We start from the raw sequence: 15,045 nt of genomic DNA, 5'->3' as shown, positions 1-15,045 counted from the left end.
ACTCATGAAACAGGCCTGGACAAAAATGATGGTACCCCTAACTTAATATTTTGTTGCACAACCTTTTGAGGCAATCACTGCAATCAAACGATTCCTGTAACTGTCAATGAGACTTCTGCACTTCTCAGCAGGTATTTTGGCCCACTCCTCATGAGCAAACTGCTCCAGTTGTCTCAGGCTTGAAGGGTGCCTTTTCCAGACGGCATGTTTCAGCTCTTTCCGAAGATGCTCAATAGGATTGAGGTCAGGGCTCATAGAAGGCCACTTTAGAATAGTCCAATGTTTTCCTCTTAGCCATTCTTGGGTGTTTTTAGCTGTGTGTTTTGGGTCATTGTCCTGTTGCAAGACCCATGACCTGCGACTGAGACCAAGCTTTCTGACACTGGCCAGCACATTTCTCTCTAGAATCCCTTGATAGTCTTGAGATTTCATTGTACCCTGCACAGATTCAAGACACCCTGTGCCAGATGCAGCAAAGCAGCCCCAGAACATAACAGAGCCTCCTCCATGTTTCACAGAAGGGACAGTGTTCTTTTCTTGATATGCTTCATTTTTCCATCTGTGAACATAGAGCTGATGTGCTTTGGCAAAAAGTTCAATTTTTGGCTCATCTGTCCATAGGACATTCTCCCAGAATCTTTGTGGCTTGTCCACATGTAGTTTGGCAAATTCCAGTCTGGCTTTTTTATGATTTGTTTTCAACAATGGTGTCCTCCTTGGTCGTCTCCCATGAAGTCCACTTTGGCTCAAACAATGACGGATGGTGCGATCTGACACTGATGTTCCTTGAGCTTGAAGTTCACCTTGGATCTCTTTAGAAGTTTTTCTGGGCTCTTTTGTTACCATTCGTATTATCCGTCTCTTTGATTTGTCATCAATTTTCCTCCTGCGGCCACGTCCAGGGAGGTTGGCTACAGTCCCATGGATCTTAAATTTCTGAATAATATGTGCAACTGTATGGTGGTCTTATAGCCTTTACCTTTGACATGCTTGTCTATAATTTTCTTTCTAATCTCCTGAGACAACTCTTTCCTTCGCTTCCTCTGGTCCATGTTGAGTGTGGTACACACCATGTCACCAAACAACACAGTGACTACCTGGAGCCCTATATATAGGTCCACTGACTGATTACAAGATTGTAGACACCTGTGATGCTAATTAGTGGACACACCTTGGATTAACATGTCCCTTTGGTCACATTATTTTCAGTCTTTTCTAGGGGTACCATCATTTTTGTCCAGGCCTGTTTCATGAGTTTATTTTTTTAAATAATTCTGTTGAAGCATGGTTGAAAATCAATGTCTGACTTTCATTGGTTAAATTTCATAGAATTTTTATTTATTATTACTTTTGTCAGATTAAAGTTATTTCTGTGACCATTTTGAGTTTTTCTTTCATTGACTGAAGGGTACCAACAATTTTGTCCACGTGTGTACTTCTTTAAAAATATCACATTAGTTGAAAATAGGCAGTTGCATTTTGTGACGTTACACGTAAGAAAATTAAAACTTTCTTTTCAAACAATACTCCTTTACATTATACATTAAGCAATGTATTCAATATTTGTATCAATAAATTCACTATTAAAATACTAAAAAGAGAAGGATCACTATGAGATGCCACAATTTCGGTTAGAAGAAAGAAGTGTTTGGTGTGATCTTTTTAATCATTTCAGGTTTGTTTCCTTTTGTCCAATCCTGAATCATTTCCAATTCCATACTTTCCCATTTCTTAAGATGAAATATGCAGTGGATTTTGGAAAAGACATTTCTGTTTGCTGTTTCAGATTTGTCTTTCTATGGATGCCATTATCTAAGTCATGTTTGATGTTGCACAACAGTTTCTGACTATTTAGCATTTTCATGAAGACATCAGTTATTTCATAACTGGCCACTTTGCTTCTTCTTAACATGTTTGCAGTGTTCAGTCACCTCTGTTAGTCACACAGCACACACGATTGAAGTCCACATTTTGTGTTTTTTGATTTTTGTTAGCTAGAAATATTTGGTGCATGTAATAGAAATAAGTTGTTGGCTGCTTAGCATATAGAGCAAGTCCTTGATCTCTTTACTGCAAATAAGAATATAATTGAAAAGTTTTAAGATTTCTGTTCATGCAATTATTTTTCATTTTTCATCTTATTAAATGTAGTCCCACATTGGGATTCCTGTGTAGCTTGTAGCTCCCCAAAGTCATTCTGTATGCTGTAACCAGAAGGTTCCTGAATAATTGTAAGAGTCTGAGTAACAGTCATGTGTGTTCACATCAGCAGCCAAGGAGGTTTCTTTCAAAGCAGATGCCTAAATATAAATGTTCAGCTGTGAGAACTGTGAGTTGCACTCATCTAGAACTTCCGATGTAGTGAAACAGATATATTATTTGTCACTCATACAGTGTGCAGAACTGTCAGATTAACCTGAAGATGCTTTGGATCTCTTGGCACCTTGTCAGTTTCAGTCTGCAGAATTGCAGGAAGTTCTTCTGAAGTAATACACGTTACACGGTGCCTTTTAACTCCTAAATTATCATGGCTGTTAAGTGTCTTTATTAGAATAAAATACATGTGGCCTGCCAGGACTGTTTTGATTTTGCAACACTGTTTATTACTAAAGCTCATTATCAGAGGGCCATGCAAGGCAAATTTATGTAGAGCTCGGCCAGATTCTTTTGTTTTTTGCCAGGCGATCTAAAATTGTAAAAATAGACCAAAAGCAAATGTATACTTGGTGGAAGATAAACTTAATATTAGATAAATATATCATTCTGGTATATCTAAATGTGTGTTACTAACATACAGGCAGTTTTATATGAATTTAGTTTTAATTCTCAATCAATAAATCTTATAGTAAATTTGTATTAATCTGTCATAAAACTGAATCAAGTCAGACACAAATTTTCAGTTTTGCAGAACATGGCAGAACCATTTCAAGGTGTTTCAGAGTCACAGTGTGGTCGGTCATTTTCATCTACCGTTAAATGTACCTTTGTCATCTTTTTAGGTAGGTCGGCTAGAAATCCTCAAAGCCCTTAGTCTCTCAGTACCTCTGGCTAGAGACGTGGACTTTGAGCTCATTGCCTCCAACACAGAATTCTTTACTGGGGCTGACCTGAAGGCTTTGCTGTATAATGCCCAGCTAGAAGCAATTCACAGCAACCTGGCTGCAGGCCCTTTCCATGTAAGTTAATCTATTCATAATCATTTAGTTTCAATAATAATTTTACAAGTTGTTTTCTTTTTGAATAGGTATTAGAGTTTGCAGGGCTTACATGTACTAGAATGTTATGCAGGTTGTGCTCCTGAAACACTGAACTTCTTGAATAACTTTTAAAATGATGCATGTCCATGTCTGTTGAGTGAGGCTCAGAGGCGCTTTGAAGCACATTATCAAAAAGGCCTTTATTGTGCCATAGCTGCCTTTTAACTTCCTTCATTTTAATGCATAAAATATTGATTCAAATACTTATCTCTTCAGAACGTAAGATTCTTATGTACATGCAGCAAAACTTACTTTTTTGTCATCCATATCACTATATATCCACATACACTTTCTGAAAGTTCAGTTTTGAATGCTTTGAAAATATAGACAAAGGAATAGAGCTTAAAGCCTTGCTTGTTTTCATTCTTTCTCATTTGAAGTTATGTAAACCCGTTATGATATATGAAGTTTATATCATGTTTCACTTAATAATTAAAAAAAAATGCAATTGTCTGATAGAGACAAAAGTAAGGCAAAGATTTTAAACAATTTTTGGCGTAATATTGTACTGTATTCTATCATCACTACAGGACATGGGTTCCGGTTCTGACAGTGATGTCAGCCTGTCTTCAATGATCTTCTTGAACCACAGCAGTGGCTCGGATGATTCTTCTGGGGAGGTAGAAGGAACCCTGGAGAACCCCATCATGTGCCCCGACTCTACAGAGTTACTTTCTGAAGACCCTCAGCAGAATATCTGGCGTCTTTATTTTGGCAGTTCTTATGAGTCAGAGCTGGGAAATAAGACCCCCTCAGAACTGGTCAGTAAATGTAAAAATGTTGTATTTTCTCCAAATCCTGATGGGCTGTAAGATATGCAGCATAATTCAAAGATGCTATTTTTATCAGTCAGTGATGTTTAAATATATAATTTATCAAAGTCTGTATTTAGTGAATATGGAACACAGAGTACATAAGAAACATCAATAATTTTACAGTACACTGTGTGCACAATTATTAGGCAAGTTGTATTTTTGAGGATTAATTTTAATATGGAACAAACACAGTGCTATCAGTCAATCCAAAATGTTAATAAACCTGAAACCTGAATGTTTCACAACAGAAATGTGAGTGTGAACATCATCAGGGGAATACATATGTGCGCACAATTATTAGGCAACTATTAGTGTGCAGATTTATTATGCAACTAAAGGAAAAATGAAAATTTTCCCATCTCACTTGTTTATTTTCATCTGTTATAGTGAGAATAATAAACAAACACCTCAAAATTTACAAATAAACATCTCTGACATTTCAAAAAAAATAAATCAATCAATCAATGACCAATATAGCCACCCTTCTTTCCAATAACAGTCATAAGCCTTTCCATTCATGGAGTCTGTCAGTTTCTTGATCTGTTGACGATCAGCTTTTTGTGGAGCAGTGACTACAGCCTCCCAGACACTCTTCAGAGAGGTGTATTGTTTTCTCCCCAGTAAATCTAGTGTTTAAGAAGTGCCCACAAGTTCTCGATAGGGTTTAGGTCAGATGAGGAAGGGGGGCCATGTCATTATTCCTTCATCTTTAAGGCCTTTACTGGCTGGCCACGCAGTGGAGAACTTCGATGCAAGTGATGGAGCATTGGCCTGCATAAAAATCATGGTCTTTTTCCTGTATCACTGTTTGAAGAAAGTGTCTTGAAAAACTGGCAGTAGGTTTGGGAGTTGATTTTGAGTTCATCTTCAATGCAAAAGGTCCAACTAGCTCATCTTTAAAAATACCAGCTCATACCAGTACCCCACCTCCACGTTGGGTGGAGCTCTGTGCCATTACTGATCCACAGGTCCATCCATCTGGTCCATCAAGAGTCACTCTCATCTCATCGGTCCATAAAACCTTTGAAAAAATCTGTCTTCAGATATTTCTTGGCCCAGTTTTGACGTTTCAACTTATGTTTCTTGTTCAGTGGTGGTTGGGTTTCAGCCCTCCTTACCTTGGCCATGTCTTTGAGCACTGAACACCTTGTACTTCTGGGCACTCCAGGTAGGTTGCAGCTCTGGAATATGAAAGTACTGGAGGATAATGGGTTCCTGGTAGCTTCACGTTTGATTCTTCTCAAATCTTTGGCAGCTAATTTGCGTCTTTTGTTCTCAACACGTTTCTTGCGACCCTGTTGACTATTTGCAACAAAATGTTTGATGGTTCTGTGATCACACACCAATATCTTAGCAATTCCAAAAGTGCTGCATCCCTCTGAAAGACTTTTTACAATTTTTGACTTTTCAGAGTCAGTTAAATCTCTTTTTTGGCCCATTTTGCCTGAGGAAAACTAGCTGCCTAATAATTCTGCACACCTTGATATAGGGAGTTGATCTCCTTAGGCCACACCCTCCCTCATTACACAAATACACATCACCTGACGTGCTTAAATCCAATAAGCATTCAAGTTTATACAGCTTGGAGTTGGAATATACGCATAAAAATGATGATATGGTCAAAATACTCACTTGCCTAATAATTGTGCACACAGTGTAGATAAGTACTTTCCACGGGGACACTTCATAAATTGAAAAACAGGTTTGACCTGCTACAGTGTTTGATAAGAAAGTAAATGAACTGTCATTGTTGCCCTATTAAAAAAGACCTTATTGGCATAAAATGGCTATTATACTTGTATGGTGTTGATTTCACTGTTGACTGTGAATATTTTTAGCACAGTGGTTCACACTTGGCACTAGTGGTGAGAACAACGGGCCCAGCTTTGATCCTCATCATGGCTGCTCTTTAGGTTTAAGGTTGTCATCGTGTGTACATATGTTGTGCTTTCATGCTATACAATGAACTTCTTACGTGTGTGTCTCCTCAGAACTGTGGCAATAATATGACATCAGCAAAAGCACCCATGCACAAAATACCCAAAATACCGTATGCTTTCAGTTATGTATGTATAATATATGAGGAGGGATCCCAAATATTCCTGGAATTGTTAAAACTACTTTATTATACATCTTATAGCAATTGCATTTTAGTCACTGTCAAAATACTCCCTTTGAGGTGCCCTGTAACACACTTCTCCCAACGCTTCTTCATGTCCTGAAACATTTTCTGTATTAATCTGTTTGTTACTGTGCCTCAGGCCTCTTGTGTTTTATTTTTTCTGGACTTCTTCCACAGTAGCAAATTGTCTTCCCTTCAGTCTCAGTTTTAATTTTGAGAGGATAAAGAAGGCACAGGACACGAGATGTGGTGAATTCAGGGGGGTTACAAAGTAACAACCACATTGCTTTTGGTCAAAAGCTCTTTGACTGACAATGCGGTGCTGTCATGGTGCACTGATGTGTGCCTGTGTGCTCTCTTGGAGCAAAATGTAGTTTTGTGCACACCACTGCTGCTTTCCCACAGATGTAATATTGCTGATTAACAGTCTTTTCATGGGGAAACCCTTTATTAACAACTCTGTCAATGTCAGCATATGTGATTATTGTTAATTTGATGTTTGGTGTGACCCAATATGCTTTTTTTGGCTTGGAGAAAAGCATTGCAGAAGTTACACACACAATTGTAGAATAAGTGTCAGAAATGCACACTCAGTCAAGTCAATGCCACTCTGCGAACTGAATAACAAGACATAGGCATGTGATATCTAGCGTCCTAGTCAATAACTACAACCTACTCCCGTCCTGTTGACTTATCCTGGGAATTTTTGGGTCTCCTCTCATATATATATACACATAAACAGATAGATAGAAACTTTATTAATCCCAAGAGGAAATTCAGATAATCCAGCAGCAGTATACTGATGCAAAAAAAAAAAATATTAAATTAAAGAGCAATAAAAATGCATGTAAAAGCAGACAATAACTTTGAAAAATGTTAGCATTTACTCCCCCGGTTGGAATTGAAGAGTCGCATAGTGTGAGGGAGGAACGATCTCTTTAGTCTGTCAGTGGAACAGGACAGTGACAAAAGTCTGTCACTCAAGCTGCTCCTCTGCCTGGAGATGGTCCTGTTCAGTGGATGCAGTGGATTCTCCATGATTGACAGGAGCCTGATCAGCGCCCGTCACTCTGCCACAGATGTCAACCTGTCCAGCTCTGTGCCTACAATAGAGCCTGCCTTCCTAACAAGTTTGTCCAGGTGTGAGACGTCCTTCTTCTTTATGCTGCTGATTCTGGAATAAGACCTTAATTATCCAGATATGACAGGCGGAGGTGGGTAGTAACGAGTTACATTTACTCTGTTACATTTACTTGAGTAACTTTTTTTAAAAAATTGTACTTCTAAGAGTAGTTTTACTGCATCATACTTTTTACTTTCACTTGAGTACATTTGTGAAGAAGAAACGCTACTCTTACTCCGCTACATTGGGCAACACTCTACTCGTTACTTTCTTCTATTTATACATTAAACTATATTTTTGCAAGAGAGGAGTTGCCAGTGTATGTACTGCATGACTGTTTCACCAATCAGATGTAGCCATGCAGTCACATGACCACACACAAACTTCCTGTGTCTTGCAGCCTGTGAGAGACTTTGTAGTCATGCGAGGCTCCTGTTCACTGCTAAACGGTCACAGCTTCACTGCAATAACCAGATCGTCGTTCCCAAGCCTGCCTTTCATGTCTTTTCTCCTTTTCTTTGATTCCCCCTTCTTTTTTGTGCTGACCCGTATATATACACTCCCGTCTCTGTGGGCCTTAATCACACACCGCAGGAAGCCTATCAATCAATAGAGAATGATCTGACCCACACGTGCAGGTGCGACTCGCTCCAACTACCTCATTAACTCCCCGCAGTCGTGCAATTGCGCCCACGGAGAGTGACACGGCTTTATGGATTTGACACGGGCCTTTTTTTTTTTTTCAAGCCACGGACCTGCTACACCACAAAGTGCACATGCAGTATTATACTGTCAGTGTACAGGATATCTCGTCACTGTAAGTAGTTTGCACTGTTCAAACATACATGTTACCTACTGTAGGTATCAGCTTCAAAAGCTTGTTGCGAAAAACTGAGAACTTTGTGTTATTTGTGCATCATTATTTTGTAAAGATGTTATTTATTTTTACTCGTTTTTTTCTTTTATTATTTGGAAAGAGCAGAATTTGCACATTATTTTATATTTTTGTCTGTCTTATTACAACATTTCTAAAAAATAAATCATTTATTCTGTTCAAACAGTCACTCAGTACTTGAATAGTCTTTTCACCAAGTGCTTTTTTTACTCTTACTTGAGTAACTTTTTGGTGAACTACTTTTTACTTCTACTTGAGTAATATTATTTTGAAGTAACGCTACTCTTACTTGAGTACAATTTTTGGCTACTTGACCCAACTCTGATGACAGGATGGTATGTATGGGGGGTGTAAGGGATATTTTTGAGACTGGTTATAAAACTGGAGGTGCGCAGTAGTCGGTCAGAGCACTTCATCAGGGCTGGACTGAGTGCCTCTGGCGTGTAGTCATGCAGAGAGTCCATTTTCGTTTTCTTAGGCACAGGAATGATTGTTGTCCTTTAAAGCAGTCAGGGACCCCAGATTCTGTCAGTGAAATATTAAAGCTAATTGGTTGCTACAGGTTTTTAAAACATGCCCAGAAATTCCATTTGGACCGGAAGCCTTATGGACATTAAATCGTTAAAAAAATCTTAACAGTAAGCCTGTTTCTCAAGGTGCAGCAGTGATCCAGAGTGCTAACACCCCTCAAAGGGAAGGGGATGGGCTGTTTTGTTTAAATGGACAAAAAATGAGTAATATTTTGACAAACTGGGTGGATTTTTGAAGTTATATTTGTTTAAAATCTATATGAGATAAACAATAACTGTAAATTAAAGACCAGACAGAATCTACCAAGACATCAATATGAATAGTAAAACCTCAAAATATTAACAGCAAACCAAGGAATATTAATAATTTAACAGAATTATACTTTAGGTTTTCAATAATCAGTTAAAAAAAATGGGAGCGGTCTCCCCTAGACTTTCCCTAATACTTGTATGCAAAATTTGGTTGACCTAACTGAAAGCATACAGACGTTATCGTCTTTACACACACACGGACATAATTCCAAAAATGGTGTTTTCAGACTCGGGGAGCTCTAAAATGTCGAGATTCATCAAAACCTCAAGGTTGAATTTTTGGACGATTACGATACTTTCCCATATCCTTCGTGTATGATAAAGTAAAATTGTAGCCTATATGTAGAGATTGAATGGAGTAACAAAAAAAGCCTTAATAAGAAGAAAAATTAGGACGGGGATGCCATTTACAAAAAAATTACAATGGGTTCCTCAACCGTGTATGACATGGCATCTTAATTAAAATAGCAAGATATTTCTTAAATGTTCTTCAGGAGTAGTTTTTCTATATTATATATTGTTTTTGGGTTTTTTTTGTCTTCCACAGAACTCTCAATGCTTGTCAGGACCAAACTCATTGACGCATGATTTCACTGGAGCCTCAATGAGAGACCTGACATCCTTCCACGCTCCGGTTTTGATGACGTCCCTTCAGGACGGTTTCCAGGAACTCAGTGCTGAGCAAATGGAGCATTTGAGTTTGGAGGTTAACAATATTAAAACCAACTGCAGGATCAGAAATACGGTAGGATATTTGTCTTCTTTTACAAATGTATAGTCATTTTCTTATTTACCGGAAGAAGGCCTTTACACATTAGCTAAGCCAGTCAGTTTTATTTCTATGGGCTTTAAAACTACCATGTGCTGTTAACAGTCATTTGTACTTTTAAACTACTTTAAGTCTTTATTTTTTAATATTAGATACAACTATTGGATAATATTTGGTTTTATACACTGTACAAATTCTTTTGCTGCACTTTTAAGGATCATCCTCCATTTTGTTTGACTGACGGCACTCTTACCAGATGTAAAGTACCAGTGCACTGCATGATGCGTATTATCAGTCCTAACTAGTGGAAAATACGGTGCCAGGCCAAATGTACGGTAACTGCGCACTTTGTAAATTGCTTTAGTGGTCTTCCTAACTAAGCACGCCCTTCAGCTTGTGTACGTCAATAATTAGCTTTCTCTCTCAGTTATCACCTTTCTTGTCATTGAAGTTTAACCTTATGGTGTTTGTATTCGTATTCTCAGGAGGACATTTCTCACATGCAGTCCGCACAGAGCAAACCTGCCATCTTAATCTGTCAGTCTCACCTTCTGGCTGCATTGACAAATACAAAATGCTCGATATCCCAACAGGCGTGGAACAAATATACAGATCTGTAAGTAACGTGTTCACCGCAGGCAAAACATATTTTTGTGTGTGTGATCTTCATTCACAAATTTCTTGATGGTACAATTTTATTAATGAAACAAAGGAACCAGCTTCGCAGGAAAAGAATCAAAGTTGAGTTAATTTAACTCCATTTTCCATTTATAATAATAATAATAATAATTCTTTGCATTTATATAGCGCTTTTCTCACTAATCAAAGCGCTCAAGGACCCAACAGACCAGAGTCCCTTTTTGGCATTTACGGGATTTGAACCGGCAAACTTCCGATTGCCAGCGCAGACCCCTAGCCTCAGAGCGACCACTCTGCCTAATTTAAATGCAGTTACTTGTGTAAACATATTTTTTCTCCATAATATCAGTTTGGGACATTGCATAAAGTAACATTTGCTATAAACACACATTCCTTATGTAAAACTGTACAGTTACTGACTTGTGTGCTTTTTTTTTTTTTTAAGTGTAATTTTCATATACTAAAAAAATCTCCAGTCTCTGTTTATCAGTTGGAAAGTCAGTTTTTGTAGTTTGTGTTTCCACTTTTTATCTTGGAAATCAGTTGCATACTAGAGATTTATAAATTATTAATATGAAGAATATTAAGTAAATAAATTCCATATGCAGGTAGTACATGTGCATGATTTGCTGTTAAATGTGCATACATACTCAAGTGGCCAAGTCAGTGTGCTTTGTCTTTAAAGTCCGTACGACTGATGTGGAGCAAAAGAAAAATACACTTAACCCTTGTGATTTGGGGAATTCTGTGAATGTGAAAATCGGCAGTTATGTTTTGGGCTCCTGATTACTTTATATACGGAGTTTATTACTAAGTAAGGAGACAGAATGATCACTGCACAGGCAAATCACTTGTGTGAGGTTTGCTGCCAAGACCAGGATGTGTGGTGTCTCATTGTTAAGCAGTTCTTTAGTGTACTGTAACTTTTTATAAAGCGTAACTTATTATAATAGATTTATGTGTATAGTCAAAAATTACAAATGGGTTAGTATTACAGATACAAAAGAAATACAGCAAAACACTATGGCTTCTTTTTTAAATCTGTAAATAAAATGGAAAATCTTTTAGCTTTTCTCTCTTGGCTTTTACTTTTCTGTAACTTTGGTCTTTAAAGAATCTGCCTCAGTAACAACACATACTACAGTGGTACCTCGGTATACGTCCTTAATCCGTTCCAGATCCTTTGACTTATACCAAACTGGACGTATACCAAACAAATTTTTCCAATAAGAAGTAAAGGGAAAATGATTAATCCGTTCCCATGAAAAAAATCCTATTGTTATTGGCATATTATACATTGATGGGGTTGTATAAAATAATTTAAACACTGCTTAATACTAAAATACATAAATACAAAATCAATTAGATGAAATCAATGAAAATTGAACCTCACTTTACTTTTTAATAACGTCTTTGTTTTTCACAATCGTAGATACTGTCATTCTCTGCAGCAGCCATGTCCCGGATACGCATGCCACCTTCATACTTTTCAACAATCAATTCAAATTAACTCGAAAAAACACAAAATCGTGTGAAAATTCACACAGAGTGATAGCGCGGGTTGTTCACTGAATGCTAGCAACTGGCATACTGACGCTCGTGTGTAGCTTTGTCTCGGGAGAGGTAAACAAGGGTAGCGCGCTGTATTCTAGCGAGTCGTATACCAAGCACAATTTTTCATGTCCAAACAGGATGTATACCAAGTTGGACTTATTCCAAAGCGGACGTATACCGAGGTACCACTATTTATTTTTATATTGTTCTACGCATGTATTGAATATTCAACATTGTTGTACCAGAAGAGTTCTTATTTTGCATCAAATCACTGAATTAGTTCTCACCATCTCTTTTTTAATATTTCAGGTATGGGAACTTTGGATGTTCGAGGGATGGCAAGTCTAAGAGTGGATCATTTTTAAAGCCCAGTCAGCGGGTTACTTTAGCGTAGGCCTGCTCTTTGCTGACTGTAAAAGCAGGAGACTCGGAGAAGCTCTATTTCAGAACACTCTGTTTCCGTATTATTACAGAAACAATAATAACAATGGTTTGTGTTCTCTTTATCCAACAAGATTAGTATGTTCAGTGCTGTAGGTCAACGTATGTCTACTTCGCATTCAAAACACTAAGTAATGCGTTTACTTTTTTCATTTGTGAAGGCTTTAAATCAAAATAATATGATGTAAAGATGCACAGGCAAAATAACTGACTGAATAAGTGAAAATAAATCAAATATTGACATACTGTATTTATATTGGTAACATTATAAGATATACTTAAATAAACTACGGATTGCATTCTTCATAAAATCTAATAACAAATAATGCTAAATAGCAGCGTATATCTAATTACTTGTATATAATTTGTTATTATGAAAAATATAATTTTATTAGGCTAAAAATCATATTGATTTACATTTGTAAGTTATATAGCAATTGTTTTATATAAAATAATTGACTAAGGTTATATTTTCCAAGCCCTTCGCCCATTACCTTTTTCAGACCACCTGCCAAGCAGATGTGTTATGGACGATCATAAGTAAGACACCGGTAAACGTTATTTCCAGGCTTCATAATCAAGTTTGAGACAGCAGCATCTCGAAATGTCAGCCTGGCTGTAACCCGTACCTGCTCATTCCTTTGGAGTCATTCGTTATCTGAGCCTTTCAATGACTTTATGGATGACTATAATCACTTCTCAATCATTTGTTTTACAAATTAGATAACGTTAACAAAATCTAATAACTGTGCCCCAAAGCCTTTATGGGATGTTGACAGAAAATTAAATTAGATTTTTTTTCATTTTATTCGTCATTGTTTACACTAGCATGTTGCTAATTGATACCTTGTTAAAACAGACTCCTTCATTTGCCACGTAATGAATCACCCCACTGGATGGTGAAATGTTACCCAGTTTCTCTTGTCATTAGTCTTGTTTGCTTTATGTGTGTAATGAAGGCAAGTGTGTGGCGCTGAGGCATTGACTTTCCCCATCTATTGGTCTCTACCTTATGCACTGTAACTCGAGAACAGAATGAGCCGCAGCAAGCTAGTGTTCAGGAAGAGTTTCGGTGGCTGGTTAGAAAGATCTCCGCCAAGCTTGGTGTCCAGCAGCTGGAGAGGTAGGAGGAGAGAGCAGGTAGGAGAACACCGTCTTGGGGTTATTTATGCTACTGGTGAAGCTGCTGTTTTCTTCATTTAGCTGTGTTACATTTAGATCTCTTATCATGCATACACAGATATTTCTTTATTGGGGATGATAAAGAGGACAGTTTGTAGTTGAATTCTTATTAGGAGTCACTATGGAAAATGTTGTGATTATCTCTTTTAATGAAAACCTTAGACGAGGAACCACCAATTATGCCACTCTGGTATTGACTCTTGTGTGTGTACCATCCTAATATTGTGAGAAAACAAGCTAGTCATCCAGTATTTTCCTTTTGCTGAATATGTTATTTGTTTCGTATCCAATATAATTGTTTACAGAATATTTGTTTACTGTATAATGTGAAGTTGAAAATCTACAGTTAAAGCCAAATATTTTGCTTTGTAATTAATGTAGTATTTACATTTTTCATACTGTTAATATGAGTATGCTTACTATAAAGAAATCTGCCCTTAATTTATTCAATAATAAAAGTAATTAAAATACTATTTTTAAAGTGAATTCCTGACTTATACCTGCATCTGAGACTTTTGCTTTTTTTAGATTAAAATTTTGATGGCTGAAAATTGACCTGCTGGGAATGATTGTGTGTGTGTGTGTGTGTGTGTGAGTGAGTGTGTGTGTCCTGAAAGAGACTGGCATCCTCCCAGGGTTGCTTCCCATCATGCACTCAGTACTTCAAGGATAGGCGTCTGCTCCTCATGACCCCTAACTCTAAAAGCAGGTAAGAAAATGCTTGGACCAAAAAGTAAAAGAATCGTGAAGAAAATAAACTTTGTAAAAGGTGCAGCAAAATGTCAAAAGTGAAAAGCAAGTGGCAGATACAGTGCTATGTAAAAGTCTGGGCACCCCTCTGAGGCTGCATGATAATTTGCTCTGTCTTCATAAGAGAAGATCACCGCAATATGCCATTGTTTTATTAGAGAATTCTCAGTGTAGCATTATTGAGTTGTATGAAATAAAATTTCAAAAATGGGGTGTGCAAAAATGTGGGCACCCTTTTAATTGCATTAATTTGAAGACTTTTAATCATTGCACCACAAAATTGCTTTGATGAGCTCATTAGACCTTAAACTGCAACCAGTCATAAAAAAAGGTTATTTAACAGAAGTAATCACTAGTTGTGCTTGTCCTTGGTTCTCTCTTAGAGAGTGGCAACATGGGAACCTCTAAAGAACTGTCTACTGACCTACAAACTAAGACAATTTGTTGTTATGAATTAGGAACGGAGTACAAGAAATTATCCCAAGGGTTTGGACTCTCTGTCTCCATAGTCAGAAATGTAGGTGGGAAATGGAAGGCCACAAGGAACAGCCCTTATGAAGAAAAGATGTGCTAGGCTAAGAAAAAAAATCTGAAAGGCACAGCCGAAGGCAAGTTAGAATGGTCACAGACAAACGAGAGAGATACAAGAACATCTG

At 37.4% G+C, this 15,045-nt stretch overlaps 1 protein-coding gene across 2 annotated transcripts in view; it reads left to right on the top strand.

Moving 5' to 3' along the window:
* Window positions 1-14,110, top strand: part of pex1 (peroxisomal biogenesis factor 1) — a 58,363-nt gene extending 44,253 nt beyond the window's left edge. For both annotated transcript variants that reach the window (XM_039736864.1, XM_039736865.1), the window contains 5 exons: window positions 3,000-3,176; window positions 3,788-4,018; window positions 9,602-9,799; window positions 10,309-10,439; window positions 12,326-14,110. In XM_039736864.1, the coding sequence (XP_039592798.1) occupies window positions 3,000-3,176; window positions 3,788-4,018; window positions 9,602-9,799; window positions 10,309-10,439; window positions 12,326-12,410 (822 nt within the window). In that variant the 3' untranslated portion in view covers window positions 12,411-14,110. The remainder of the gene's footprint in view (window positions 1-2,999; window positions 3,177-3,787; window positions 4,019-9,601; window positions 9,800-10,308; window positions 10,440-12,325) is intronic.
* Window positions 14,111-15,045: the final 935 nt, after the last annotated feature.

This window comes from Polypterus senegalus, chromosome 15 (genome assembly GCF_016835505.1).
Source record: "Polypterus senegalus isolate Bchr_013 chromosome 15, ASM1683550v1, whole genome shotgun sequence".
In the NCBI taxonomy this organism is placed as follows: domain Eukaryota; kingdom Metazoa; phylum Chordata; class Cladistia; order Polypteriformes; family Polypteridae; genus Polypterus; species Polypterus senegalus.
This window is presented reverse-complemented; position numbering and strand designations above follow the sequence as displayed.